Source organism: Botryllus schlosseri, chromosome 3, assembly GCF_051294905.1.
Source record: "Botryllus schlosseri isolate E-star chromosome 3, Bs_hap1, whole genome shotgun sequence".
NCBI lineage: Eukaryota > Metazoa > Chordata > Ascidiacea > Stolidobranchia > Styelidae > Botryllus > Botryllus schlosseri.
The window spans coordinates 29,567,196-29,594,255 of record NC_137238.1 but is presented as its reverse complement, the minus strand read 5'-3'; the positions used below and the strand labels follow the sequence as shown (position 1 = coordinate 29,594,255).

Below are 27,060 nucleotides of genomic sequence, written 5' to 3'. Positions count from 1 at the left end.
GTTACACATGGGCATGGTACCAAGTGAGCATGGGGGCACATAACCATTGGGACACTTCAGCATGTTGGCACTTGTGCATGGTGATATATTAGCATGGTGACATGCTAGCATGGTGACAAATGAGCATGGGGACACTTGCGCATGCGTCACTTGCGCATGCGACACTTGAGCATGCGACACTTGAGCATGCGACACTTGAGCATGCGACACTTGAGCATGCGACACTTGAGCATGAGACACTTGAGCATGCGACACTTGAGCATGCGACACTTGAGCATGCGACACTTGAGCATGCGACACTTGAGCATGCGACACTTGAGCATGCGACACTTGAGCATGCGACACTTGAGCATGAGACACTAGAGCATGCGACACTTGAGCATGCGACACTTGGGCATGCGACACTTGAGCATGCGACACTTGAGCATGCGACACTTGAGCATGCGACACTTGAGAATTTGTCATTTCTTAGTGTGTAGTTAACTAGCGTCAAAATCATGGATTTATACCAGTCCGAAAATGATATATCTCCCCTCCTCCAACCTTAATACCCCCCTCCCAACTTTGATACCCATCACCCCAACCCTAATCTTGGGATACCGTAACCTTAACGCAAAGCCTAATCCTAACCCTAACTCTAACCCTAATCTTGGGATACCTTAACACCTTAACCCTAACCCTAACCAACCCTAATACCCCCCCCCCCAACCCTAATACTCATTACTCATCACCCCCAACCCTAATCTTGGGATACCTTAACCCTAACCCTAACCAACCCTAATATCCCCCTCTCAACCCTAATACTCATCACCCCCAACCCTAATCTTGGGATACCTTGACTCTAACCCTAACCAACCCTAATATCCATCCCCCCAACCCTAATCTTGGGAAACCTTAACCCCAACATGGACCCTAATCATAACCCTAACCTAACCTAACCCTAATCCTAACTCTAAGCTAACCCTAATCCTAACCCTAACCTAACCCTAATCATAACCCTAACCCACCTCCAACCCTAATGTCCCCCCTACCCACCAACGGCACGTAAAACTAAAATAATATAACAAGTCCCGTGTCGAAATGCGAATTTGCAATCGCTTTCGTCTCACAAAAAGATATATTCTTTTAGTTCGTCTGATACGTGAAAACGATTCCAATATATGTGGAGCAATGACAACCTTTATCGCTTTACCGTGATATTTGGAGCTTTTCAGACAAATCTATACGGTCACATGCTCATATGCTCAAGTGTCGCATGCTCAAAAGTAGCTTAAGACACGCAAGTGTCGCATGCTCAAGTGTCGCATGCTCAAGTGTCGCATGCCCAAGTGTCGCATGCCCAAGTGTCGCATGCTCAAGTGTAGCATGCCCACATGCTCAAATGTCGCATGCTCAAGTGTCGCATGCTTAAGTGTCTCATGCTCAAGTGTCGCATGCTCAAGTGTCACATGCTCAAGTGTCGCATGCTCAAGTGTCGCATGCCCAAATGTCGCATGCCCAAGTGTCGCATGCTCAAGTGTCTGCATATCCACGTGTCGCATGCTCAAGTGTCTGCTTGTAGACGTGTCGCATGCTCAAGTGTCGCATGCGTACATGACCCCATGCTCATGTGAACCTTTGCTCTTATGTCCCCATGCCCATGTGTCCATATGCGCATGTGTGCCCATGCTCTTGTGTACCCATGCTCATGTGTCGTCAAGGCTCATGTATCGCATGCTCATGTGTCACCATGCTCAAGTGTCACTTATTAAATTGTCACCATGTTGATGTGTCCCTATGCTCACGTGTATCCATGCTCGTGTGTCCCTATACTTATGTGTCCCCATGCTAATATGTCTTCATGTTAATATGTACCTGTGCTGATATGTCTACATGCCCACGAGTCGCCATGACCAAAAGTCGCTATGCTCAAGTATCGCATGCTCAAATGTCGCTTGCTATTGTGTCGCATGCTAATATGTCCACGTACCGTCTCATCGCGATACATATTTCACTTCATATGGCTGCGGCACCTCCGCATCCCCAATAACACCGGTTTCTAAGCTCGGCAATGGTTTGTCGGGGTCACGCAATATCACAAAATTCTGCACAATGTTCGTCAAGAACAGGAACAGCTTCATTTTGGCGAGTTGCGAGTTGTTCGCCAAGACAGTATCTCGGTCCAACTGAGAACGGTATGACTTTCTTGTGCGGCCAGAATCCCCCCGTTTCTTCGTCAAGGAATCTTTCAGGGTTAAAGTCCTCGGGTTTTTCAAAGTTTGCAGGGTCGTGATGAACAGCCCAGAGGTTTGGAAGGACCTGATAATAGGATAACTTATTACTAAGGCAAGTTTTTGTTGCAGTAAAATCCTTGGAAAGTTGCATTTATTTTTCACGAAAGTTGCACTAAAGAGTTGCATTTATGGACAAGTTCCTTGAAATTATTAGGGTCTGATATACTCGAATCGATCCGTATCCAAGGCACTGTAGCAAAACACAGTGTTGGCGATTTCAACAAAATCATAGCCTGAAAAAATTGACCCAGTGGAAAAATAATTTTCGGCGGACTAGCCTGAATGTACGTCAAATCAGAATAGACCTCAAATTTAAACGAAAATGAAGAAATCTATTTAAATGTAGTGCCAAATATTTCCTGTAAAAAGTTAGTTGCATGAAAAATCGAAAAAGTTACAAAAAGTTGCATGAAAAAAAAATGGAGAAAAGTTGCAAAAAGTTGCAATATAAGAATCCTCCAAACAGCTTAAAACACAATTCTACGTAACTTCCGAGTATTTAGGAAGCTGCCGGAAGCTGTAAAAAAAGTTGCAAAAGTTGCAAATACTTGCCCTACTTCTTACTGTTACACAGGGTTGGTAAGTAACGAAGTACTTTTAGTTTTGCGCTTAACTAAAGTTGGGTTTGTCTTCTTGTACTAGTCAATGCAGTGCATATGTTACTAGACCGCTTGTAATTTTACCCGAGCAAGTATTAGACAAATACTTTGAATGTTGTAAATTTCATAGTGTTTAGGATAAATTTTCATCACCTTTGTGAGTTAACGTGTCACGAAAACCCCGTTAAATGGCCTTTGGATCACAGTAACCCAATATATTTTAATCCTACCCAGTGGTGTAGCAGCCACCTGGCGGTTCTGGCTCTGCGCCAGGGGCGGCAGGCTCCAAGGGGGCGGCAAAATGAGGCTGCACGGTAGGGTTGTTAAAAAAAAACTGTTTTTTCCAATTCTCACTCGCCTAATGACTAAATCGTCAGGTTGTCCAAGAAAACGATGCACACCAAATTTGACTCAATTCCAACCAGTAAAGGCCGTGCAATCTTGAATTGAAATTTTTAATTTATTAATAAAAATTAAAAAAAAAATTCTCAAATTTTTCTGTCAACCCCATGAAATTGTTGAGCTGTCTTCAAAGACGATGCAAAACAAATTTGAGTCAATTCCGACTTGTAGAAGCGGAGTTATTCGAGTTTTTCGTTGATAATTCTCGGATTATCCTTGATCCGGAGATTATCAACGAAAAACTCAAATAGTTCCGCTTCTACTAGTCGGAATTGACTCAAATTTGTTTTGCATCGTCTTTGAAGACAGCTCAACAATTTTATGGGGTTGACAGAAAAATTTGAGAATTTTTTTTAAAATTTTTATTGATAAATTAAAAATTTCAATTCAAGATTGCACGGCCTTTACTGGTTGGAATTGAGTCAAATTTGGTGTGCATCGTTTTCTTGGACAACCTGACGATTTAGTCATTAGGCGAGTGAGATTTGGAAAAAAAAGTTTCTTTGAACAACCCACTGCACAGTGTGTGTGAGAGAGAGGAAGATGGTATTCTTTTTCGCCTGCACCATCGAGATGCTTTGACGACGGAGATGCGATACGGACTTTATAGTATAAGGTCATCTGGTCAGCACCCCCGTTTTTTTCTCCTCCATGCTATCCGTGATTGCTGAGCGCCTAGCGGAATACCCGCGGATACCAGTTTTCGAGTCTTTGGTATGACCCGGCCGTAGATCGAACCCACGACCTATAAATCAAGAAGCCGGTCGCGTCACCATTTCACTATCTCGCTCGGCACAGTGTACAGCCGGCTGAAAGAAGCGTAATTGGCAGTCTTATAGCTGGCGTCCCGTGAGCTCAAATTTAATCAAACAGGTCTCAAACGAAAGTTAGTGTCGCGCTGATTCCGGTAACACGAATTACTATGTTAACATGGCGATGGAACCACTCCGAAATAGCCGTCAAGGCCTGTTGTTGAAGAAGTTAGACCAGTGGTTCCCAACCTTTTTCGACCCATCGCCCCCTTTTCAAGGTCAACACCGATCATCGCCCCCCAAATTTTGTGCACCGATAATTGGGCATACAGACTGTAATCACCGGCGGGTTGACTAAAAAAAAAAAAAAAAAAAAAAGGTCATCTTTCTCCGCTCAGAGCTGAAAATAACGTTTTTTCGCTCCGCATTGCTAGGTGGATGACTAAAAAAAAAAAAAAAAAAAAAAAAAAAAAAAAGGTCAGCCGTTTTACGCGTCATCGCCCCCCTATCGCCCCCTTCGCTATTTTCGCCCCCCGTCGCCCCCTTTGTCCATTTTCGCCCCCCTGTCGCCCCCTTCGTCATTTTCGCCCCCCCAGATCGCCAAATCGCCCCCTGGGGGGCGATATCGCCCACGTTGGGAACCACTGAGTTAGACTAAGCATGTTTCAAGCTTTGGACGGATTTAAACTTGAAGCTGAAACTAGGTTTAGCGGCATACACCACTTAAATGATATGTTTGGATTTTTGTTTTCCATGCGCTGCTGCAAAGCGAAAGTCACAATTTATTCACCATCGCTTTTAGAAGCACTTATGACGACGAGGTGGACTTTTTGGAGTTTGCTGCGAAAATTGTCATGCCCTATACCTTCGAATTAGGGATCATATGAATCAGAAGATTGCTAGCTTTTCGTACAATCCAATATGAGGCTTCTAGGACGAACACAAATTAAGATATGATCATATGAAGTTGTTCGACTTGAAATTTTAAAAGGGTTAGGAGGCTGGTGCGGAGCAGTGATACCACGTTAGATCGTAGTGCAACAGCTTTTGATGTTTTACAGTGGTTAATGGTTAACATTAACTATAGTTAATGCAAAGCTACTTGATTCGACACCATATTTATGCTCGTGTCTGAAACTTTATCTGACCATTGGTGTTTCAATTGCGAGCTGTGTGAGGAGCTTCTCAAACTCAAACTGATTAAGTCTTATTTACGTTCCACCATGAATGATGATCGGCTATCAGCTTTATGCATTCTGTCTATAGAAAGAGACTACGTTCAAAAACTTGAATTGGAGGATATTATCGCTGATTTTGCTTTGAGGTGGCTGTTGATTTTCTATTCGCACAGTACATTCGTTCGCTATATTTCTTGTCTTTATTATTTTTGGCCTTATTAACGTTGAGACGGTAAGGCTGAGACGCGGCATATTATTTGTAATCATTTGCAAGATTGCTTGAACATGAATCTATGTCGAAATTTGCTGCGGTCTATTTAGGGGGGGGCGGCATTTTAGGCGAGAGCCAGGGGCGGCAGCACATGCTGCTACGCCAGTGATTCCTACCTCTGTGTAGTTTCATTAGACATTTTGCGTTGGTTGCGAATATACGTCTCACAACTCCGAAAGTGGCAACATCCGAACAACTGCTAAAAGCATACGATCGCAAGACTAAATCTACTTACTATTCAAGCACTATTCACCCCTTTCATTTTCTACACCTACGTGACGCTGCTTTTACAATGCAATGATTTTCATTCACGAAGCAGCGATAAACTGCTCAATGTTTGCAACCAAGTCTACTCTTTCAAGATATTTACTCAAGTGCCTTTCAGACCTATTTCTTCAACTTCCATTTCACGTAGTTTAGACACGCCTTAAAATTTACTTTTGCATGAAATTGTGTAGAAATTTACGGCGCTTCCTCTACTTCTACTTGAGGACTGACGATAGCACCGATGTAGTTGTCTCGGAACTCCTAATGCCTATTTAGGAACGAATCGCAATTGTGGAGATTACCAGAGGAGGTTAAAGTAGTTATCGTTGGTACCGGAAAGCAAGTAGAAGCAATAATTTTACGGCCTGTCAACACTATCTCCAGTCGAAATAAAACACTACCCCGAAAATATGTTTACGGAAGAAAGACGTTACATACTTTTGCGGGTCCATGAGTGATTTCAAAGTAGCGACAGGTATCTTCGTGACTAACTTGTTTAATGGCTAATTGCAATGTAGCTTGCTGCAATTTCCGAAATAACGATATGAGACCCATGATCGATGGTCTTTTACCGTCATACAGGGTATATGCATCGCGCAATTGTCATGACATTTTCCTCATTACATACTGCCGTATGATTCATAAAATCCGTTTCAATACTACAGAAAAAAAACAATTACAAGTAGGCCTATCTCACCATTGACCACTAATGGAGATTTCAATGAACCAGACATCTGTGGATAAACGGGTAAACTTTACGTTGGATTAAACGATTGCAACTTACCACTGTGTCTTTCGGTATGTGGAAACCCCTGAATTCTACTGCCAACATGGTCAAATGTGGCAATGCCAGCTGAGCAAACGGTTCTGTGCCGTGTGATTTCGTGCAGAAACGCGCGAGTATAAGGCATGTTGTCCCGGTGCTGCATAGTCGGCTGCGAATTTCCTGTGGTAAACAGCAAATGTTGAGCACATGCGCAACGGAATTCGGACTCTGCACCAACCGATTACTGTTTTCACTTCGACCGACACCTTCGTTTGGATGTCGGGCCGTTGCGCGAATAGTAGAACGCACCATCTCAGAGTGCTGGAGGTCGTTTCGGTGCCGGTCAAAAATAAGTTACTGAAAACGTGGGTACGCTGATCTTCCTATAAAATAGAGGTACCATTTAGTAAATCTCCGCGGAAATTATGTAGTGCATCGTATTATATATGAGCAATAAGGTTGTCCATAATTTGGAAAATCTTACGAATCCTCCGTTCTAATGTCTTATTCTATAGATTATTGATAAAAAACGACACTGAGCCTGAAATAAGCTCACAGGAAGGCCGTTAAGATTTCGTGCAAAGCGTTTGAAAGTAGCTGCCGAAGAATGGGCGTACCACCGACCATAGAACTGCGAGAAGACTAGCAATCACGAAACCACGGCTCTTGATTGGCTAATCTGCTATGCTTCAATGACCCCGACAGCAGCAGCAGCTTGCTGTGTAGGTGATCAAGGTATCTGCTACCGGCGGCGATTCTGAAAGCGCATTGTATGTAGGTTGACAGATAATGATTTAGGATTGATTCAGGGTATGTTGAGGTACGAAATACATGATGAACAAACAACAGCTGCTTCACAAAAACGTCTAAAGCATGATCGCTTTATTGTGATGGAAACCGCTGTAGCCTATATGCCGTGTTTTCAGCGAGGGAAAGCATAGGCGCTTATGCAAATAGCGACGGATTCCTTGTTTCAGAAAAGCTATATCATTATTGCATACAAAGATGAAGCTTAACAATGACGCTAGAATTTGTGTGATCTTATTGGGCTCAGGTTGTAGTACATAATTGAAGTTTTGAATGCTCTAGGGATCGGCTGAATCAAACGGTTAGGCTTGGCACTCATCAGGTGTTTACAGCTAATTGAATTCACTTGTAAGTGTTTTCAAAGTCCCTAATGATGCCGCAGAAATGAGGTTTAGATGCAAGCACAGACTATGTTTCATATGATGTACAAACTATGGTTGATGCTATGCACTATGCAGCATTGCCTGTGCTGCATGTTCTGCATATTAGTATGTGCTTACTTTTACACCTCTTTTCTGCGTCATCATCAATGACTTTGACAACACTTGCAAGTGAATACATTTTGATGCAAGCATCTGACAAGTGCCAAGCATAACCCGCTGATTCACCCGATGCTTAGAGCAATCCTAAATCATTATCTGTCAACCTACATACAATGCGCTTTCAGAATCGTCGCCGTTAGCAGACTCCTTGATCATCTACGCAGCAACCTGCTGCTGTCGTGGTCATTGAAGCATAGCCGATTAGCCAATCAAGGGCCGTGGTTTCGTGATTGCTAGTCTTTTCGCCGTTCTATGATCGGTGGCACGCCCATTCTTCAGCAGCTACTTTCAAACACTTTGCACGAAATCTTTACGGCCTTTCTGTGAGCTTCTTTCAGGCTCAGTGTCGCTTTTTATCAATAATCTATAGAATAAGACATTACAACGGAGGATTTGTAAGATTTTCCAAATTTTGGACAACCCCAATGAGCAAGCGTTTTTGCAGTCGCAGTCGCAGACACGCGCACAACCGCGGAGCGATCTCCCCCCTAAGGAAGTTGTCGAGATTGAAGTATACTTTTAAAATTTCGTTAAAAGACTGTAATGATGCAATACATGAATCATCTATATATATATCGTGCCTTTCATGAGTATAGGATGTACGTTCAGCAGTTTCCTTCGTTACATGAGAAGCAGGTATTGGTATAGGATAGCCTTATTTTCTACAGACGGTAATTCAGGCGACAGCGACCAGTCAACAATCACAATATGGCTTTATTTTATTCAGTTTCGTCGCATAAAATGAGAACTTTATTGTGAGACAGTATACAGAAATTTTCAGATGTCCTAGTTCGGACATTGACGAATTGAATCGTACGGGTGACAGAGGATCGTCATTACAAAACTAAATATTAAGACAACGCATTTCGCATAACTCCGCCCGCAAATGATTGTCCTGGCAAAATTCTCGAAGATTGTAGAATCGATAATAAAATATCATCTACATACGTTGAAGCATGCGTCGTTTTCCTTAGCCTTTTTGACTTCTTTTAGATATTCGTCGATAAAGTCACGACTCTGATCTCGGTCAAAGTCCTTTCTGTGTTTCTGTATCGATTCCCGTAAAAAGCTGAATATCCGTAACAAAATATACCAAATATTGCACAGGTAAGACGCTAAACACAAATTTATAATTTCTTCACCTCTCGTGTATGATAAACCATCGCGGAATCGATTGTAGTATATTGATATCGGTGGAACGAATCGCATGACAGGAAAGATGCGGATCAACGGGATCGTGAATGCGAGAGATTTATCTGCAAAACTGTTAGGAAGTGTGCAGTGCATGTCTTAGTAGACTACAGTTTGTAAACCGTACAAGTGTACACAATATATTATCTACTATTACCGTACCTTGCATTAACAACGTTCACCATTTTTCTGAAAGCCTTGTCTTCGTACGGAAACCACTTTCCCAACATGATGTTGCAGAGTACGTTTGACACTGACGTGGCAAATTCTGTCTATGAAATATACAAAGTTATTAAAATCGCGGCATAATGCACTCGCTGTGCGGTATATTGATACATAGTTGCAGACTATTATATGCCGTCCGCACCATAAAAGTAACTTGGATGATGGTCGCACCGATAATCATAATGTATCCGAAGAGCTGGTTACTTTCAATTCGCTAATACCCCAGATTGTGAGTCCATTCCGCCTTTGCATACATTAAACCAACAAATATACCAGTGTTCCAAAAGTATACGGGTCTCGAAAGGTACAATTCTGGGTCTCAACAATGCTAATTCCAAATACCAGTATTTTATAATCTAGCACAAAATGGTAGCAGGATTTACATGAAGTTTTCCACATTATTTGATATAAGAAATTACAGTAGAAGTATAGAAGGTAAAATATAATTACAAATACTTAATCACCCTTCACACAATCGAGCCATGTAGTGTTGTATACATTTTCATATACACCAGGTTGGCTACTATCCTTTAGCACATACTGCACATACAGTTTACAATAATTTTCCACGAGTCTGCGCGCACTCACCAACTCACTGCGCAGTCCCATGGACAACAGTGTGTAACGACTAATAAAAAGGTCATCAATTTGATTGGACTGTCGAATTACCCACTTTCCTCGTTAATTATATGGTGTTGACTAAAAAAAGTTGGACTGATGAATTACCCACTTTTCTGCTTAATTTTGTGGTGTTGACTAAAGAAAACAAAAAAGGTCATCACTTTGATCTTTTCTTGTGCGCAGCTTAGATTTTCTGTGCGCAGACACCGTGACAGCACTGCGCAATTGCGCACGCGCACAGCTTAGAGGAAACAGTGGGTCCCACTTTGTTTGCGCGAAATATATAGCATTGAAAATACCAAGGATGAGAAATGTCAGTGACACGAATAGTGCGGCATAAATGAAAAAAATCATGTATCAAATAACTGTGAAGAGCTTTACCTATTTTTCAGTAGGCTACTTTCTCTATTTCGCGCTAGCCCGAGTAAAGTAACATTTTAAGTGTGTGAGGATGGGGCCACGAGACGCTTAGAATAATAAGACTTGAGTCACGTTATAAAGTTTGTTTGAGACCAGATGATAACTACGATTGCGTATATATTACAATTATGCATAAGATATACATAGACAAAATATTCATATGTATTTGAATCGCCTACTAAATATTTAAGCGATTTACTCGTCCTCTATTTGTGCCTGTCCAATTTCAATCACGAAACATATGCGCCCACTATGCCAAACAACGTACATGTCCGTTAAAACTTTTCCCATTTCTTGAACGTAACAAGTCCATAAAGCATCGTATCTCCTCGGTAATCTTTTCTTCCATGCTTTTCTTTCCAAAACCGAAGCTGGAAATTCCCCAACTACTTTAGTAAACTATAAAAATCCATGTTTTGGTGTCTCATTTACCTTCGCAAAGTCATTAAAGTAAATTTTCTCAATTTCTTGAAGTCTTCATCGTAGGTCCTCGTCGCAATACCAACGCCAGCACCGGCCTTTTGGGCGCTGGCCAGCGTAGGGCGACCGGAAAACACGTCTCCATTCTTGACAAGAGCCTACAGAGACGACAGCTATATGTCAGACAGAAATAACGCATAAAGACAGAACAATCTGTGAATACCTCCTGTATCGAATCAAAATCGTTCAACACAACGACCGTTCTATTCGCCATCCTCAGCGAGATAACCGGTCCGTACTTCTTCGACAGGTTGAAATAAGTACTCGCAGGCCGTTTGCCTTTGAATGGCAGGTATCCCAGTAATGGAATGCCCGTAGGACCTGGCGGCATTCGATTTTCTTTATGGATTTGCGCGTACAATACCGCCGTGGTAATGAATACTAATACAGCCCGCACTAGTACTTCGAAAGTCACGAAATCCTTAATTGCATCCATGTCGTTTGAGCGTATAACAGTATAATTAACTATTCTGAAATAATTGACTGAAGATAAATTCTAGTTACAAGCAAGTTCCCCACTCATATATGTATTATATAGATATATATATACTAACACATTGATGAGAATCATTAGTAAGAGGTGAGATATACAAGGAGTTCAGAAAAAAGTAAAGTCTGTAATACACGATCCGTAAACGCGTCCGACTCTTTCTCTCCTCTTTTCTCGTCTCAAACGGGCGCGGCACGCGAGAGAAGAGGGACGAGGAAAATGAGGAGCAAAATGCGCAAGAGTGTGACAAGCGTCAATCGTTGTCTTTCGTGGACATTTTAACCGCGAAACTCCATATAGTAGACGCGGAAACTGATGTGACTTTTGGATAGCGCTTATCTAGGTTGTAGTGGTTGAACTCGGCGGTATAATTGCCATATGTTGCAGTAAAATAGGGAAGCATGCAGCAGGTACGAAAATTGATGTTGAAAAGCTCATATGTTTGTAACTAAGGGTTTCGTCGCTCTGTGTGCACTATATAGCTCTTTCTGATGACTAAGATCAGAACGTCTGTTCTCGCGTCGCTTCAAGAAACGACACATGCTACTATTCTCATACAATCTCAAAGATCACTGGCTGGAAAATATCACAGTGACTTAATTTTTCGTATTCTTCAAGGTTCAACGCATATTCACCGAAACGTCACTCTCACTGCTTGGTGCATATATTTCACTCTCAGTTGCAATGACGCAGTCCCACTATAATATCACTGAAATAGGAGAACAAAAAAAATCCCGCATGTGCTCTCGACGGATCGTATATCGGCGGCATTAGTGCCTTTTTCAATGAAGTCTGACTAGCTTGCATACTGTCTCAATACCACCCCGAACATATATCTAATGCAGCGGTCACCAACAAACTGCCGGCGACTACATATTTTGCGGCACGCGGTCTTATTTGAGATATGGTAAGAACCCACATTAAAGCATTTGGAAATACTGAAACAGATTTCAGTTTAAAAGTGTGTTTTTTAAATAAACTATTTCTGAATACAGTTTAGCCGCAATTCCGATTCCACCAGCACGAGCCTGCGAGCGGAAATGATATATCAAGTAGAGATTGGTGATGCAGACGTGTTGAAATGTTCATTTGATTTTCAATGCTGTAACAAAAGATGCATACGAATTTCTCATTGAGAAATCGACCGAAGCGGAGCATATGTTACCGATGCGACGTGAAAATGACTCATATCGATGTGAGGTCATATCCTGAATACATCCGCCGTTGGTCAGTTTCTAGAAGTGAAATCAGTACACGCCATATGTTCTATAGCAGGGGCGGACAACGTTTCTAGTCGGCGGGCCGGATATAGAAAAATTAGATACTTGGCGTGCCGGATTGCTGAATCGATACATTATTCGCCTATTTATCCAGATAAACAAGTAATAAATCGTATTCAAAACCCTTAGGTGCTGCTACGGAATGCAGAATCTAAAATTGCGATATTTCATAAACTATATTGAGCCCAGATTCTCAAAAATTAGTGTGTAAGCTATTCATGCTCAACTCAAATTGATATAATTTTCACTATTTCACAATAATCCCCTGGGTTCAAATTGGGAGGGGGGGAGGTTGAGAGTGACGAATCGGACGGTTTACCCAGGGAAAAGCCTGTATCATCGAGGGATGCTGAGAAATTCAAAGTGTCAGATGTTTATCTTGGCTCTTTCCCGCCGTCTCATCTGCATGAGCACTGTGTCACAAAAGCCTAGAAGTGTCCCTTGCTACAAGTCGAAGGTTAAGGAATTGGAAATCAAAAATATGGGCATGGTGTAAATGACCATTGTAATCGACAAACACCATGATTACCACAAACAACATTAAGGTTGAGTAAATCGTAAGTGCTGATAATGCAAGTCTTCTCGCTTCGACGAACTTACGCGTAAGCTCCACTCTACCACGCTCCACACACACGTATATAATAACATGCAGTCACTAAAATTTGACGTGGTAACTAGTAAGCAAGTAGAGGGTAATCTCGGCAGACTGGGGCCGCGGGCTAAATCATCATTTAATACGGGAAACTCTCCTCGGGCCGTATCCGGCACGCGGGCCGTATGTTGCCCGTCCCTGTTCTATAACGATGCAGATGCAACTTGTATGGTCTCATGAACTTCCCACATCTTACATCAATAGCGTAACTAATTAACTGTGAATCGCAAAATCGCCTAAATATTTCATTCGCCTTAGGGGGTGTCCCCTACAATAATCATATCGCCATCTCGTATCGCTATCATATTTAGACTTATTTTCGCCACCTAAGCTGAGCGGGTATTAGGCGTGTTTTTAAAAACCGTGGTTAGAGTAAAAGTCTATGCCGGACTAGGAGTTTGGCAGATAAGGAAACATAAACATGATCCCCAGTTAGCTGTGAAATCACCGTTGATGTCGAGAGAACTGAATATCAAATAACGGAAAGAATGATGACTTATAAATCTGACAACTTAGGACGTTGAATATCATACGATATTTTTGCGACAGGTCAGTCTGCAACATAAAATACCGGAATTCCTGCTTTTGAACGAAAGCTAGGAATATATGAAGTTTAGACCACATATCACGCTCAAATAAAATATTGACTTCGATATGAACCCTCCCTTTTCTGCGTGCTTTTGTGGCGTGCTGCAAAGCAGAAGCAAACTCATGATCCGTGCCATCAGGCCCATTTTCATTTAAAAAGAGCATTCCAATGGAGGATCGCATCGTAGAGTAACTAGCTAACTACCGGCCTGTAGACCTATATATATATATCCAATTGCATAGCTTACAATATGTTTAATCGTCCCGTACTAGCGCGAGAATGAAGCTGGTTTGTTCGCGTGAGGAGTAGAGGTTTGCGCTCGGTCCCCGCATTAGCCATATCATAATGAAGAAACTAAATTATTTAATATAAAAAAGAAGCGATAGATAACGGACTTATGTAATTTGCAGAATTGACGCGGTTGCTTCCCCCTGTGACGGATTGCCGCGGTGGCTCCATCAATAATTTCCGACGATGTAATGACTGAAGATGTGATGTCGTTATGATGCCGATTTCCGGTTCAAATGAGTCTGGTGTACGTAGGCGTATTCTTAGCGATACGTCTTTTTCGAGGCTACATTCAAAACTGGATACGTGACTCCCTACAGTCAGGTATTGAGATGAGTGGATTCACGAACTTGATAGTCAGAAACCGTCTAACTCTGCCTGGTGATTTAAAACTTGGTTTACCTATTGTACCGCTCGATCAATGATTTATGGTTCAATTGAGTACGACTGCTATCTGCGTATAATCAAAAACACTCATTTGTGTTGAATACAGTATATTATCGGCGAGTATTCTCAAGATTCTTGTATTCTTCGCTGTAATTTCCCGCGTATAACAATCGAATCTTTCTGGATCTCTATGGCAGTGCTCTTCATCCTTTTTCGTCGTGGTACACCCTTTCAACGTTTACTCGTAAGTCGCACACCCTTGGCCCCATACCAACCTGAATCCGTATAGTGTAGGCCTAAGCCTAATCCAGGGTGTTCAACCTTTGTGCTATTCACGGCCGTACTTCGATTGTTTTAAATATTCTGAAGCATGAATTATCCTATTCATTGTGATAGCTAGTCATCGGCCCATTTCAAAGCGGATCTTGTACATCCCAGTACACCCCATCCGAGTAGTAAACCCTTTTAAAATGTTGGTACACCCTGAGGCGGGAGTGGCAGAAGGGTATTCACGGCCGCATTTCGACTACTCACGTTGCCTACGGCCGCATTCCAGGGCTTGGTCGTAATGAACTAGCTCATAGTGGTTCTTAAACTTTTCTAGATACTCCCCCCTTTTTGATAGTGAAAATTTTCGCGCTCCCCTCCCCCCCCTTATATCGCAACATAATAAAGAGAGAAATCAGAATGCTAGCGATACCCAAGGCCAGTGTGATGGCATTGAGGGCTATGGCCATCAATGAGAGAATTCTCCACCATGAAATCCAGACAATAGACAGAGTAAATACCATGAGCAAGAGGTAAATCGCGCGGAGCGCTAAAAACTTTCATCTACCTGCCTACCTACCTTCGGTTGGGCCAATTTGTATTAGTCACGTTGTTGCATGCTGTTATTTCTTGACTTCCCATCAGGATTGTCGGTATAGTGAGGAGAACACGATTACGAGTTGGTATTTCCATATGAGGCGCATCATTTTCCTCTGATGTTCGCATCTGTACTGTGAGTATCTAATTGCAAAGGGCGCTAATATATTGAAATCGAAAAATGATGTCACATTGAATAGCGCGCTGCCAGTAGAAAATTTCCAGATTAATTAAAATCTCTCGAGAAAGCGGGACTGAATTCGTGAATTCAAATTGCATGTCAACGGCCGCCAACACAACTGAATTACGTGTCCACGGCTGCAAAAATGTTCTTCAACGGCCCCATGCGGCGGTACGGTCGCAAGTTGGCCATCCTTACCCTAGGGTGTACGATGCAGTCACGGTTAAAGAACCCTGCTCTACGGTATGTAACCCGACGGAACGGAAAATTCCGCCTGGCGTGACTCGGTGTATAATCATGGGTTCATCCAATTTGTTTTGAAGATGTTGGGAGTTGAGAACACTTGTCCGGCATCTCGCTCATCATCTTGATCAATCGGCGTATGAATTCTTTTGTTTTGCGGAATCAATGATTTATGGTTCAATCGAGCGTGTCTGCGAGCTATCTGTGTAGTTGACGCGTCATCAAATCGAACTCGTTTGCGTCACTAAATCGAGGGTATATCGCATTGGTATGATTAGGAGCAGACAGTTGTGAATAACTATTACCTAATTCGATTGAATACGGCTTTATTACAAAGAAGTTGAAATAATAATTTCGGTACTCGAAAAAAGCATTTTCTACAACTCGACGTTAATCATTGGAAATATTTCTCTATTCAGATTCGAGTACCCGAACCATTGTGCCCAGCCCTATTGATGACGTTTGGACTATTTACCGCAGCCTAGGACAGTAGGCGGAGAGTAAGCCTGGAGCGACTCTCGTAGACGGTACAATATGGGTACGAATTTGGATGGGAGCAGACCGCGTTAGAGGATTTTTGTTGGATTACAGCTGCATTTAGGCTTGTCCGAAGCCGTTTTTTTATTATTTTACATGCCAATTGCAGAATATGTAATCTGGCAGCGAATCGGTCGTGATCTATCGAGCGTGGCGCAATGATGTCGCTCGCGGTTCATCAATCAGGTACTTGTTCCTTGAGCGATACAAAAGAATTCATACGCGTGTTAAGCAAGATGTCGGTCAAGCTCTCTCAAATCCCATCATATTCAAGACATACTGGCGCAATCAACCCACGATTACACACCCCCGTCACGCCAGCCGAAATTTTCTGTTTCGTCGGGTTGCAGACCATAAAGATCAAGCAAGATTCGATTGTCATACGCGGCAAATTACAGCAAAGAATACAACGATATTGTGAATACTCGCCGATATGAAACTTTATTCAACACAACCGAGTGTTGTTTTGATTACACCCAGATAACAGTCGTACTCAATTGAACCGGAAGCCATTGATCGTGCGGTACGATAGCTAAACCGAGTTTTAAATCGCCAAGCAGAGTTAGACTCATCTCTATACATGACTGCAGGGAGTCACGTATCCAATTTGAATGCAGCCTTGAAAAAGACGTATCGCAAAGAATACACCTACGTACACCAGACTCATTTGAACCGGAAATCGGTAGTTATTACGGCATCACACCTTCAGTCACTATACGTCATCGGGAATTATTGATCGAGCCACCGCGGCAATCCGTCAGGCGGGAAAGCACCCGCGGCAATTATATAATTCCGTCATCTTTTGTTTCTTTTTTAAATTGGAGAATTTAGTTTCTTTACTATAATATGGCTGTTGCGGTGATCCATTGCATACCTCTACTGGTCGCATGTTCCTTGAGGTCGAATAACCCACGATCAACTGCTGTTCACATGGAATCCTTCTCCGCTACGACCTTCAAATCTCCCATTTGAATATCCGCGACTGGTATCATTTTATTGAGTTTTTTTTATCCGACAAGAACACCACAAGATTGTGATATAATAGACGCTACTGCCACCACCACGTGCGACTCTTCAGGCCCCTGCGGGAGACTTGGTGCCCTGGGGCACCACGGTGGGAACGCCTGCTTTATACTGTGTCAGTTGAAATTACGTCGAACCGCGTGTCAGAGCGAAACGCTGATCCGGTATTTCGAAATAAATTTTGTTTAAGCTGATATCATTCCCCAGAATCCTACGCATCAGAAGCAACATCTGTCCCATATAGTTCTGAACCGGCATCTCAAAGAACAGCTACCATAGAGAGGTCTGTAATGGGCGAAACATTATTCCGAAATACAGTTTATTTCGACAAAAAAGTCTCTGCAGCAATACGGATAAGTAATATAGGAAAAAATCAATGCATTTGGTTAACATGTACAGTACAATGCCAAAGCCTGATGCAAAATATATTGAGAACCAACACGAGACGAAATACACGGTGACAACCCGATGAGCTCAACCTAGCTTGGCCGTGCCGGCGGAATCAATAACATTCTACCTAGATTAATATTGTTGCTGTATTATTGCCGATTGCATTGCAAGACCAGTGCTCATTAAAAAAGTTATGCTGTTTAGATTCGATTAGGCGATTTTCAAATACGATTCAACATTAAGTAGACGCCACCCAAGAATATCATGATGCCGTCACGATAGTCATATTCATTGGGCCGAGGGAGTATCTCAAAATCCGACTGACAGTACTACAGGTTGACATACCGTTATAGCGGTATATCTCTTTTGTCCACGAGTCAAGCCGCAGATCTCAAATACAAGTAGAAGTAGGGATTACTGAGACATAATAAAACTATTTTATGTAGAAGTAGAAAATGTAAGATCTGAAAAATACTGAAGTAAATAATTTAAAAATTTAGTCGTGGCATCACAAAATTTTGAAAGTAAATAGGATCCGTCACCACGATACTGTGGGACTATTTTGCCCGGTTTCATGATATTTCCACTCACAAATTTGATGCAAACCAATCCAAGCACTACGCGATATTTTCGAAAAGTTCAAGATGTAAATAATAAGTAGATTGATGTCGAAGAAATGTGTTACGCGTACGAAAGTAATCTCGAAACAAACCTACTTGAGGCGAAACCTGCTTCAGTGCTTGGGAAAGGTAGAAGTATACTTCATTACGGAAGACCACTGCTGCTACGCGATTACGTATTGAACAATCTCCGACTCAATGCAATCATATATGTTACTCATCTGGAATGTGTGGTATCAATAAAACGACATATAACAAAAATACTTGCCATATAACTCTCATAAGTTTGTATTGTATTGCGTATCTGACTTCAAACTTTAATATGTATCCCGCTGTCATCGCGATACATATTTCACTTCATATGCCTGCGGCACCTCCGCATCCCCGATAACCCCGGTTTCGAAGGTCGGCAATGGCTTTTCGGGGTCACGCGCTATCACGAAATTCTGCACAATGTTCGTCAAGAACAGGAACAGTTCCATTTTGGCGAGCTGTTCGCCGAGACAGTATCTCGGCCCGACTGAGAACGGTATGACTTTCTTATGCGGGCGGAACTCGCCCGTTTCCTCGTCGATGAATCTCTGCGGGTCGAATTCCTCTGGTTTTTCGAAGTTTTCTGGGTCGTGATGAACCGCCCAAAGATTCGGAAAGACCTGGTATAAAAGTAATTGTTACACGGAGTTGGTAAACAAAGGAGTACTTGAGTTCAATCATGTTCAACCCACTCTATTCAACTCGGCTCGAGTAGAGTCATTTTACGCATTTGAAAAAACGAATCGTGTCTAGTCGAGTCACTAAACAATCGTGACTCGAGTCATTACAACCTCGTTGGAGAACAAGTTGAAGTATTTATTTTAAAACATGTCAATACTATTTCCAGTCGAAGCTGAGTACCAATGTGAGTGGAAGTTTACGGAATTTTATCGGGAGGAGACATTGGATAACTTTTCGTAGATAATCGCCGACGAAATTAGTTATACGAGTATTCGTGATGAAACTTGATGTAAATTTTGAAATCACGAGTTGTACCTCTGCTCGATAACCTTTTCCTGTCATGCGGGGTCAGTATTGTCCAGTTGACATGGTTATTTCGCCCATGAAAATGGTAGAAATCTGCTCAAATACTATACTTTCTGATTCACAAACTCTGGGAAACAGTCAGCAGTCACGCTTGGTAGTAATGTTGCATTAATAGTGGAAGTAGTGTAAAAATGTACCGACTTAACTATTTAGTGGAAGCATATAAAAATTGCTTCAATATTACTAAAGAACCACATCACTGACCAACTATGGAGATTACACTGAGCCTGGCATTAATGGACTAGAAGGGTAAAAAAATTGGGGTAAACTTGATGTTTGCAACTCACCACTGTATCTTTCGGTATGTGGAAATCCCTGAATTCTATTGCCGAAGTGGTCAAATGCGGCAATGCCAACTGAGCGAGAGTTCTGTGGCGCGTGATTTCGTGCAGAAAAGCGCGAGTGTAAGGCATTTCGTCCCGGTGCTTCATAGTTGGTTGCGACTCTCCTGTGTTCCACACAGAGAACGTTTTAACACAGGCGAAACGGAATTTCGATTCTTAACTGACCGATTACTCTTTGCACTTCGTCCGATACCTTCGTTTGGATGTCGGGACGATGCGCGAATAGAAGAACGCACCATCTCAGAGTGCTGGAGGTCGTTTCGGTTCCCGCCAAAAACAAGTCATCGAGAACGTAGGTCAGCTGATCTTCCTGTAAAATAGAGGTACCCTGCAGTTCATAAATCTGTGTGGAAATTATATGGTATATCGTAATACATTTGCGCTCGCACTTTCGCAGTTATTATTATTGAAATTTCCTTTTTCATCTCAAAACTGGTATATGCACAAACAGATTGTTATTCGTATGTAATAGGCTAAATGAAGCGGAGATTAAATTATAGAATTGGCAAGGGTTTTAGTGGTGGAGATTGATTTTAAAATGAGAAGACAAGTTATGCTATGATTATGAGTTCAAGAGTAAATTATTCAAGTTGTAAATTTGAGGTCGTCCGACGTATCGCTTCGGACGTATGCGCCTTGGAATCGACATTCATCATATTAAGCCAATATAGTTGTGCCCACGGATGGAGTTAAGCCATCTGTTCTCCTCGATTATTCGACTTTTCATGACGGTAGCATGATATATTTGATGAATGGATTTTTGATATGCAATGTTGATGATATACTACAGCAGTTGCTCATAGATACCCCGAGGTATCTCAGCAGATAATATTCGGATTTATGGCAATATGAATGTATTGTTCCATAATGTATATTCGTTAGTTTATACATTCAGCATCGGGAAGGATACTCTAATTTCCAGTACGGTATCGCATTTCCATTGAGTATCGCACAAATCATTGAGTATCGCACTAATCATGAGTAGTCTATATGTTCCGCGGTTTCTGTTGTTACATGAGACACAGTCAGCCGCATCGGAGCGCCTAATTTTGTTAGGACGGGAATTCAGAGACAGCGTCCTGTTACGAATCTCAATCTTGTTATGTTTTATTAAGTTTGAAATAAGAGCTTTAAATGTCGTTTAACGTGATCATGCAGTATATGGAAATTTTTATTAGTTAGTAGAGTGGCGAATTGAATTGTATGCGTGACAGAGGATCCTCGCTTGAAACTGAATACAGAGTAGGGTTGCCATCAATGTTCCCTCTAATTTTTGACGAGTGTGCGAACACTCACCAACTCACTGCGCAGACCCTTGGACAACAGTGCGTAACGATTTAAAAAAAGGTCATTACTTCGGATTTTTTTGTGCGGAACTTAGATTTCCTGTGCGCGGAGACCGTGTCAGCACTGCGCATTTGCATGTGGCGAGATAGCGCAGTGGTATCATCCGCGGCTGCAACACCAATGACCGCGGGTTCGACTCCGACCGAGGTCGACTTCCGAATTCCGATAACTAAGTGTTGGAGGGTTACCTAGGCTCCTCCTCGCCACCTCATCCGCGCCAGCGGTGTCTTACAAAATGCTTAGAGGTGGGCCGTGCTATAAGTCGGCAGTTATGGGAAATAAGAAGAATATCGGCCTGGTGTCAATGACGATAGTAGTCGACAAACACCATGAATACCCCAAAAACAAAGTGCGCATTTGCGCACGTGCGCAGCTTAGAAAGAACATTGGTTGCCATACGTCCGGAATTTCCCGGACATGTCCGGAATTTCACTGTTAGAACTGCGTCCAGGAGAAATTTCTAAAATATGCCCAAATGTCCGGAATTTTGAAGGCTTGAAGTAATCTCATAATTTTTTTCGTAAATAGACATAAACAATTGATTTTTGGGCAAAGTTACGCTCAAAAATGTTCTTCCCACACCGCGCGATTTCGTATCACATGTATTCGTTTTAAAACGGGGACTACCACCCTCGCAAAATCTGCGATCAAAAATAAAGGAAATTAACATTCAGTTACGAAAATAAGTCTAATTGTAATTACAATATAACGGTATATTCATAAAGTCGGTTCAGGCCGTTTGGATGCTTTATTCAAAGATAGTGGTTCTAAACCTGTATGTAGTTTGCTTTTATTCTGGGGTTCGCGAAGATGTTAGGCGTAATCAGCTTCCAAAATAAGCCGTGAATCAGTCTGGCCAAAGGTGCCGACCTTTAATTAGCAATCAGCTCATCAAATTTTGAGCTGGGCCACGGAACATTTTCAAATTGGAAATGGAGTCGCGACCATAAAAGGTTAGAAACCACCGGATGTGCGGTGTTTATATAGCTCAGTGGTGCAGTGCGCACCGGCACTAGACTGATAAATAATATTATCGGTGTGACATGAACGATGTACATGTACAATTACGCTCCTTGCATTTTCGAAGTCATCATCCTCCACCAGCTGTACCGTCAACTCTTATCATGTGGGCGGGGAGAGGATAAAAATTGTACGGTAATATATGGAAGAACCAATATTATTGATATAACTCATTCAAGTCACTTAACGTCCAGATGCGTATAGTAAGCTATGGGGATGCGAGTGGCGCAGTGTGTGAATCGCCTGCGCTGCGACACCAATGGTGGTTGGTTAGAACCCTTGTCCGGGCTAGTTTCTATGTGTCGAAGGTGTATCTGGGCTCCTCGTCGCTGATCCCGCTGTACTAACAGTGTCTTGAAAAGCCCAGAAACACAGTAAGCCACGCTGCAAAAAGTCGGCATCCGAGACCCGAAGTTGAATGCATGGGAGAGTGCGATGAAGTGTGAAGATTGAAATGAAAAAGCGAACGATTACCAAGCAATTGAAGAACGATGCAAAAAGAAAAAGTGAAAGATACTGAAAAATACAATGTCATTGAACTGTACATTGTACAATATCCATGTCGTGGTGCACAAGGCCTGAAAAAGGCTATAAGCGCCACTGAAATGCCTTGAATTAATAATAATATAGTAAGCTCACAGAAGTTGATTCGATGACCCTATTGTGGGCCCAAGATCAGTGTTTATTTGGGCGGGAGAGGGCTGAAAAAATGTGGCTTAGGCCCTGGTTACAACTTACAACCACATGATCCTGAACCGGATCGTGACCACCTATAGTTGATAGACAAAGTTTTGCTAGTGTGATGTCATATTGATCGACAATGTGCTCGTACCTCATTTTGAAATCCGCTAGCTGGCGCTAAAGAGAGTCTATAATTTGTCACACAAAAATATGGTAACCCTAATATAGAGATAACGCCTTTCTCATAATTTCTTCCGCAAATATTTCCACTCGGTTAATTCTATATGAGCGTAGAATCCATAGTTAACATATCATCCACATACGTTGAAGCATGCGTCGTTTTCCCCAGCCTTTTCGACTTCTTTTAGATATTCGTCGATGAAATCACGACTCTGATCTGGGTCAAAGTCTTCCTTGTGTTCCTTGATCGATTCCCGTATAAAACCTGAATAACCGTTACAAAACATACCGAATATTGCACTGGGAATACTTTGAACAGAAATTCCAATTCTTTCACCTCTCTTGTATGATAAACCATCGCGGAATCGATTGTAGTATGTTGATATCGGGGGAATGAATCGCATGACAGGAAATATGTTGATTAACGTGATGGCGAATGCGAGGGATTTATCTGCGAAACTGCCCACAAGTGTGCACGCCTTAGCAAACTGAGTGTACACCATATAACGTCTACTATTACAGTACCTTTCGTTCACAAGGTCCACCATTTTTCGGAAAGGCTTGTCTTCGTACGGAAACCGCTTTCCCAATGTGATGTTGCAGAGTACGTTTGACACTGACGTGGCAAAGTCTGTCTATAAAATATGCAACGAATATAAAATCGAACAGTATATTCATAATGAAATATAACCGAATATTTTCGACTGATACTCGTCAGGGGTAATCGTCAGCAACTAGTAGATAATTGGAAAGAACATTGTAAATCAACAATCGTATCAAAAATATGACGTTACCAGCATGAAATTCCGAATACTTCTTTTGTTGACACAGCCTTGGCTGGCGCAGTTAACTAAAAGTCGACTCCAAGGTACACAAATGAAAGTATGAACGGCCCCTTCCGACAACGCCAAATCTGTCGTATCGATTATTTTTTCTCACGCTACAACTCGTACTTGCTGTATATTACATTGATGTATACTATTATGCCGTCAACACCATAAAAGTAACCTCGATGATGGTCTCACCAATATCTGTGATAACTCATAACCAAAATGTATCCGAATAGAAAATCACGTTAGTTTCAATTGACCGATTCCCCCGATTTCTGAGTCCATCGCGCCTATGCATCTATACAACCAACAAATATACCAGTGTTTCTGCAGTATGGATCCCGGAAGGTGAAATGTGGGTCTCGACAACGCTAATTTCAAGTATACCTGTATTTTAAGATTTCACTCGGTAGCTTGATTTAGACGAAACTTCGCGCAACCACAGTTATAGTGGTGCTTACATTTTCAGATCCACGACGTTGGTTACTTATTTAAACTCATTCTGATTGAAAATAGTAGGGGACCATATGTTTCTTTATCGATTAATATATAGCATTTATGAAGAGCTTTGCCTACGACTACCAGTACGGCAGTATCTTCTCTGTTTCATGTCGAACTGAATGACGTATTGCATTTTTTCAACGTGTAGGGCTGGGGTCACGAGACGCTTAGAAAAATGAGATTTGGGTCGTGCTGTAAAGAGTTTGAGAACGATAGAGTATATATTTACAATTATACAAAGACATAGACATATGTAACAGCATTTGAATCGTCTACAGCAGAGAACTATGTGATTGCGCGGTCTGCTATTTCTGCCAGCCGAATTACTCAAGAAACACGCGAGCCCGCTGGGCTAAAAAACGTACATGTTCGTTGAAACTTTCTCCATTTTTGGAACGCAACAAGTCCATGAAGCATCGTATCTCCTCGTTAATCTTCTCTTCCATGCTTTTCTTACCCAAACCGAAACTGCAAAAATGCGTCGACCGAATTAGTAGACCACGCTAATTCGAGTACTGGTTAGCGATGGTGTGAACGTGAGGTTCGCGTTCGCGCTCTGTGTGTGAACCTCGGAAATTTAGAGGTTTCTCATTCACAAACGAACCTTAGTAGGTTCTGCATTATGAACCTTTTAAAACTAATACAATTGTTCACGCCCTCATAACATCTTTGGTTGAAATTTTCTGCATTTCAACTTACGACCACTCTCCACATGGCGCTGGCAGTATTAAAACAATTACACTTTAAACGCACATACACTTTGCCAATTTCAATAATTTTACTTGCCTTGTTATAAAATAGTGTTTGAAATATTCAGCTTTCTGTTTGTTACTATTTAGCGACTGTTTGCTTGGCCCGCAATCACACAACATCAAGAACGAACGAGGGGATCAATCTTGATTTGATATGTTGATTGTATCATAGAAACCAAATCCGTGCGATTACGGTGTGGGCTACTGTATAACTTGTTTATGACAATATATTGGCAGCAAGTATACAAATCTGCTTTACACTCTGATCAATATCAATGTAGCAATAGTCAGACGCCGAATACATTGACTGCTCTAGCCTAGGCCGTTAATACGTAACCTTATATTTCCTTGCAAGTCCTAGACGAAATTGCAAGCGATGGAAGATATTGAGTTTAAGGTATTCAATGTTTGTTCATTGATAACAGTTAATTGTTCCAGTTGAATGAGTCGATACAGTTAGTGATATTTAAAAAGTGATCATGTACTACTGCATTGTGGCATAATGAGGCCTGAGTTGTCGATAGGTACCGCCAGTGGTGGCCCTACGAATGGGGGGCCCTGGGCGAGACTTCCCGGGGGCCCCCTATAAGTACGTAATCGTAATTTCTGGGGGGCTCCGCCCCCCAGACCCCCTTTACATTATATTGTTAGTATAATTATTGACTACATCCAAACTAAGTAATTCTACGGCATGCAAAGACGTGGGAATTATCGGGATATGGGACTTTTCTTAAACAAATCCAGGGATTTGATGATCATTGACATATCTATACGAAATCATCTTCTTGATTGGTAGACGGATTTCCACATTTATTCGCTATAATCCTTGAAAAAAACGCTTAAATCAAAGAGGGGGGGCCCTTCGACCGGGGGGGGGGCGGGCGACCGCCCACCTCGCCCACCCCAAAAGCCACCACTGGGTATCGCGTACATTAATATTTTCTTTTCGGAAATGTAAGGTTAGAATTAGCAATATGACGTCACGAGACGTCATAGGTTCGTGTTCACGCTCGCGTTCACATACAACCTTTCAAAAAGGTTGGCGTTCAGGCGATCCAGAACCTTGCAGGGGTTCCCACCATTCCTAAACTACTACTGACACCTTACCTTCGCAAAGTCGTTAAAGCAAATTTTCTCAATTTCTTGAAGTTTCCATCGTAAGTCCTCGTCGCAATACCAACGCCAGCACCGGCCTCCACGACGTTAGCCAGCGTAGGGCGACCGGAAAACACGTTTCCATTCTTGACAAGAGCCTAAAGACACGACAGTCATGCGTCACAAGAACATAACGCATAATGACAGAACAATGTGAGAGTACCTCCTGTATCGAATCAAAGTCGTTCAACACAACGACCGTTCTATTCGCCATCCTCAACGAGATAACCGGTCCGTACTTCTTCGACAGGTTGAAATATGTGAGCGCTGGCCGTTTGCCTTTAAATGGCAAGTATCCCAGTAATGGAATGCCCATAGGACCGGGCGGCATTCGATTCTCTTTGCGGATTCTCGCGTACAATACCGCCGTGGTAATGACTACCAATAGAGCCCGCACCAGTACTTCAAAGGTCACGAAATCCTTAATTGCATCCATGTCGTTTTTGCGTATCAGTATAATCAAATATTCTTAAATGATTCTACCAAGATAAATTCCGATTACAAGCACTGTCCACACGTTGAGTATACTACCACAAGGTTGAGTGTGGTTAGTAAGCCATAAGATATACCACGAGCAAAAATAAATGCATTCCAAAGACGTATTTTACAAGCACTACCTTGTTTACAGTCTCAATTCTCTCAATACTACCTGCCAATGAGTTTTTATCAGTAGCGTTCGGCGGCAAGGTTTTTTGACCTAGACTTAATAGCGCGAAGCTGATGATGTCTTCTTTGTACCGATCCAGCGTACATTCACTGCTACAATGAAATCTGGCGCCATATTTATAGCAGAGGCCCTGAAATTGAAAGAAATATATTTTGCAGCAATTAC

The 27,060-nt window shown here is 42.1% G+C and overlaps 2 protein-coding genes and 1 pseudogene across 6 annotated transcripts in view; all 3 read right to left on the bottom strand.

The window, feature by feature from the left end:
• Positions 1-27,060, bottom strand: part of LOC145435023 (baculoviral IAP repeat-containing protein 2-like) — a 406,058-nt gene that overhangs the window by 255,037 nt on the left and 123,961 nt on the right. The gene's annotated exons all lie outside the window — the stretch shown is intronic.
• Positions 1,974-11,310, bottom strand: LOC145436538 (cytochrome P450 2H2-like; annotated as a pseudogene). The gene is made up of 9 exons (XR_013914321.1): positions 10,958-11,310; positions 10,747-10,892; positions 10,583-10,685; positions 9,211-9,320; positions 8,806-8,926; positions 6,747-6,891; positions 6,527-6,688; positions 6,440-6,476; positions 1,974-2,320 (listed from the first exon to the last, which is right to left on the bottom strand). The product of XR_013914321.1 is annotated as a cytochrome P450 2H2-like (transcript).
• On the bottom strand, positions 18,674-26,664 carry LOC145436537 (cytochrome P450 2C44-like). The gene is made up of 9 exons (XM_080313899.1): positions 26,392-26,664; positions 26,181-26,326; positions 24,687-24,789; positions 23,516-23,625; positions 23,328-23,449; positions 23,134-23,255; positions 19,928-20,072; positions 19,706-19,866; positions 18,674-18,991 (listed from the first exon to the last, which is right to left on the bottom strand). The coding sequence occupies exons 1-9, from the start codon at positions 26,662-26,664 to the stop codon at positions 18,674-18,676; spliced, it is 1,500 nt and encodes a 499-aa protein (XP_080170025.1).

Excerpts from the sequence above, each read along its gene's own strand:
- LOC145436537 (XM_080313899.1), bottom strand. The coding sequence starts at position 26,664 with ATGGATGCAATTAAGGATTTCGTGACCTTTGAAGTACTGGTGCGGGCT. Across the intron at positions 24,790-26,180 it reads GCTTTAACGACTTTGCGAAG|TTTCGGTTTGGGTAAGAAAA; the intron begins GTAAGGTGTCAG and ends GCATTTTTGCAG. Across the intron at positions 23,256-23,327 it reads TGGTTTATCATACAAGAGAG|GTTTTATACGGGAATCGATC; the intron begins GTGAAAGAATTG and ends ACGGTTATTCAG.